General features: G+C 28.2%; 1 protein-coding gene across 1 annotated transcript; it reads left to right on the top strand.

Moving 5' to 3' along the window:
• The first annotated feature begins 1,685 nt into the window (after positions 1 to 1,685).
• Positions 1,686 to 3,413, top strand: LOC142224448 (uncharacterized). The gene has a single exon (XM_075294218.1). It carries the CDS (start codon positions 1,686 to 1,688, stop codon positions 3,411 to 3,413), a length of 1,728 nt encoding a protein of 575 aa, XP_075150333.1.
• Positions 3,414 to 4,660: the final 1,247 nt, after the last annotated feature.

The following is a 4,660-nucleotide window of genomic DNA, read 5'->3' as shown; positions in this document are numbered from 1 at the left end:
TCAACATTATATTTCTATAGAAAATTTTTTCAAAATTTTATTTCTATAGAAAATTTTGTCAAAATTTTATTTCTATAGAAAATCTTGTCAACGTTTTAATTCTATAGAGTTTTGTCAAAATTTTACTTCTATAGAAAATTTTGTCAAAATTTTATTTCTATAGAAGATTTTGTCAAAATTTTATTTCTATGTATAATTTTGTCCAAATTTTATTTCTATAGAAAATTTTTTCAAAATTTTATTTCTATAGAAAATTTTGTCAACAGTTTATTTCTATAGAAAATTTTGTTAAAATTTTATATCTATAGAAAATTTTGTCAAAATTTTATTTCTATTGAAAATTTTGTCAAAATTTTATTTCTTTAGAATTTTTTTTTTCTAAATTTTATTTCTATAGAAAATTTTGTAAAAATTTTATTTCTATAGAAAATTTTGTCAAAATTTTATTTCTATAGAAAATTTTGTCAAAATTTTATTTCAATAGAAAATATTGTCAAAATTTTATTTCTATAGAAAATTTTGTCAAAATTTTATTTCTATAGAAAATTTTTTCAACATTTTATTTCTATAGAAAATTTTGTCAAAATTTTATTTCTATAGAAAATGTTGTCAACGTTTAAATTCTATAGAGTTTTGTCAAGATTTTATTTCTATAGAAAATTTTGTCAACATTTTATTTCTATAGAAGATTTTGTCCAAATTTTATTTCTATGTATAATTTTGTCCAAATTTTATTTCTATAGAAAATTTTTTAAAAATTTTATTTCTATAGAAAATTTTGTCAAAATTTTATTTCTATAGATAATCTTGTCAACGTTTTATTTCTATAGAGTTTTGTCCAAATTTTATTTCCATAGAAAATTTTGTCAAAATTTTATTTCTATGGAAGATTTGGGCAACATTTTATTTCTATAGACAATTTTGTCAAAATTTTATTTCGAAATTTTGATTTTATTCGATCTTTCTTTTTTCCAATAGAAAATAATTAATCAAGCTTGAGATCGTTTTTTGTATGTATTGGTTTCTTTATTTTTCAATATTTCGCAATTACATTGAATTGCTTCATCAGGAGTCGATCTATAATAAAAGTGGTTTGATAATTTTTAATCATGACATGTAAAATTCTTTCTCAAAATTGTTTTTAAAATCGCAAATAATTTTAGTGGTAATAACAGCTATTGGTTTTAGTTTACAAATTTTTTATAAATAATTAAAGATTTTAATAATTGTAATTAACAAGTATCAGGAGACCAAGAAAAAACAAAAGGAATTACATTATACACTTACGTATGCAAAACATTTAAGTGTAACACAACAACAACACATAAAGCTTAAAACTCCAGAAAAGTTACAAAGAAGAAGAGGAAAAGATAAAAAAATGGCTTAATGATCACCTCTCACAAGACGAAAACGAAACACTTGTTTCCTATCAAAACACTTATATCAGGAAAATTAAAGATAGAACAAATGAAATACAAAAAGGAAAATTCAATAAACTTTTAGAAAAACAACGAACTGAACTAAACATACGGGTTAATGAAAAATGGTTTGTCAACAAAACCAAAACGGAATTTCCATACGATATAAAATGGCTTCTATCTCTAGGACAAAAGCACGGTCTCCCAACTCAAAGAACAAAATTCCCTTTGTTCAAATATATCGCTGATGGAGAAAATTTAATCCAGATGAACAATGACAAGGAAGAGCAAGAAAAGGCTAGGACAAAATTCGCAACATCGGTAGAGAATCACATTAACAAAATGTCCCATAGTGGAAGAGAAAAATATATTATAAACACAGTGGAACGAACTAAAAAATTTTTAAATGCCAACAAGAATATTTACATACTAAACGCAGACAAAGGAAACGTTACAGTGGCCATGGAGAAGGAAGAATATAAAGAGAGGATGTTAAAAATTGTAGGAGATATGATGACATATCAAAGAGTAAATAAAGACCCCACACAAGCCCTACAAAAGAGAAATAATGAGTTAGTTGAAGAACTTTTCAAGAATAATATCATATCGGAAGCGGAAAAGAAGAACCTTAAGGCAGATAATGTGATAGCACCAAGGCTGTACGGACTACCAAAAATCCATAAAGAAGGATACCCATTGAGACCAATATGCTCTTCGGTTAAATCCCCGTCCTCGGAGATGTGTAAATATGTGGCAGATATTCTGAAATGCTTGACAGTTAAATCTAGATATAATGTTCGGGATTCAGTGCAATTTAGAGATAGGATAAAACACTTGACGATCCAAAAGGATGAGAAATTAATTTCGTTTGACGTAGTATCGCTTTTCCCAAGTGTACCAGTTGACGCAGCACTCCAAATAATAGAAGAAAGGTGGAATGAAATAACTGTGCACACGAATATGACAAAGCATCTGTTTATGAAAATACTACGTTTCTGTATAGTGGACAATCGATATTTTAAATACGACGGAAAAATATACAGGCAGAAAAAAGGCTTACCCATGGGATCACCAGCATCTCCGGTCATAGCAGACATTTTAATGGAAAAATTGTTAGACACATCTATGGACAAGTTAAAAGAAAAACCCAAAATTATGACTAAGTACGTTGACGACCTATTTGCGATATTAAAAGAGGACGAAATAGATAACACATTAAAATGCCTTAATGAATTTCATAAAAGCATAAGTTTTACGATGGAAATAGAAACGGATAATAAACTGCCTTACTTGGACATACTACTAATAAAAGAAAATGGAAAACTTATTACAGACTGGTATCAGAAAGATACAGCATCAGGAAGAATAATGAACTTCTTTTCCAATCACCCAAGGTCCATGCTAATAAATACGGCCAAAAACTTAGTAAACAGAGTACTGACAATAAGCGATAATAAATTCCATAAAAACAACAGAAAAAAGCTGCAAAATATACTTCAAGAAAATAATTTTCCACCAAAACTAATAAAAGAACTAATTTCATCTTACAAACCCTACTTGGACAAAGAAAATATAGAGAAAGAACCCAAAATTTACAGATCCTTATCCTATGTAAAAGGAATTTCGGAAAGGATAACAAACTCTAACATAGTAGACAAAAATAAAGTCAATATTGCCCATAAAAATTACAATACACTAAAAAACATTTTCACAAAAACTAAAGACAAGACGCCTATTATGGAAACATCTAATGTTATCTATCAAATAACATGTAATGGAGATAACAAAGAACCATGTGACAAAATGTATATTGGAACTACGAAAAATAAATTAAAAACAAGACTGTCGGGACACAAATCAGACATAAAACTCCGCAATAACAACAAACTCCAAAAAACCGCGCTTGCAACACACTGTGCGACAACGAAACATCACCCGAACTTTGACGATGTGAGAGTATTGGAGAGAGAGAGAGTAGCAACAGCAAAAGATTAACATTAGAAATGGTGTACATTAACAATGTACCCACAGAGAAGAGAATGAACTACAAATCAGATACAGATAACATTGCTCACATATACAGACACATCATAGACAAGACAACTAGATATGCAAGTACTCAGCATCAGAGAAAGCAAGAGGGAAATCAGTGCAATAAAAGTAATAGACGAACGTAGTGATACTACTCTAGTTTTAAGCTTTATGTGTTGTTGTTGTGTTACACTTAAATGTTTTGCATACGTAAGTGTATAATGTAATTCCTTTTGTTTTTTCTTGGTCTCCTGATACTTGTTAATTACAATTATTAAAATCTTTAATTATTTATAAAAAATTTGTAAACTAAAACCAATAGCTGTTATTACCACTAAAATTATTTGCGATTTTAAAAACAATTTTGAGAAAGAATTTTACATGTCATGATTAAAAATTATCAAACCACTTTTATTATAGATCGACACCTGATGAAGCAATTCAATGTAATTGCGAAATATTGAAAAATAAAGAAACCAATACATACAAAAAACGATCTCAAGCTTGATTAATTATTTTCTATTAAAATTTTATTTCTATAAATTTTTTTTGCAAATATGTGCATTGCGGTGAACGTGCTCCGAAGAATGTGAAGACTGTCGCCCCGGCTTTTTTAGCAAACAATTATCTAAATTTTGGCAAGTTATTACTAGCATTGTTTTTTGAGTGTATGCAGAGTTTTTGAGCAAGTTATTTTTCTTAAAGTTTTGTTTTTATTATTTTGCAGTTACATCTAGATTCTCTTTTTTTATTTTTAGGCATTCGATGCCTCACTTTGTTTTCGTTTTGAGCCACTGTGCCACTTGCCGCTAAAGAACATCAGAGGGCTGTGTGTGTGTTAGCTGCTTTTCACGAACTTTTTGATTTCGATATAATGAACCGTTAGTAGAGATGACATAAAAAATTTAAGATAAGTTTTTTTTTTTAATTACTACTGGTCATATACTGAACGTTGTTTTGTTTTTGTGATTTTCTGCAGCAGTGGGAAATGGTGAAATAATGGATGAAAAGGAAAGGAGCGTTATGTACTGACATAATTCTAAGGTATGCTTTGAAAAGATTTGCTTAAAAAATAATTAAGCAAATTTATTCTCAAACTCATGGGCTTTCAGACCATTTGAATATTAAAGAAGTTCTAATTTTCTAATAGAGATAATGGTTTTTCCGAAGTAGTTTGATGTTCAAATTAAACTTTGATTAAATCAAAAGAA

The sequence above is a fragment of the Haematobia irritans genome, chromosome 2 (genome assembly GCF_050003625.1).
Source record: "Haematobia irritans isolate KBUSLIRL chromosome 2, ASM5000362v1, whole genome shotgun sequence".
In the NCBI taxonomy this organism is placed as follows: domain Eukaryota; kingdom Metazoa; phylum Arthropoda; class Insecta; order Diptera; family Muscidae; genus Haematobia; species Haematobia irritans.
Note: the sequence above shows the minus strand (reverse complement) of the source record. Positions and strands in the feature narration are given on the sequence as shown.

What these genes read in the sequence shown, in the direction of transcription:
- LOC142224448 (XM_075294218.1), top strand. Translation starts at nt 1,686, where the DNA reads ATGAACAATGACAAGGAAGAGCAAGAAAAGGCTAGGACAAAATTCGCA.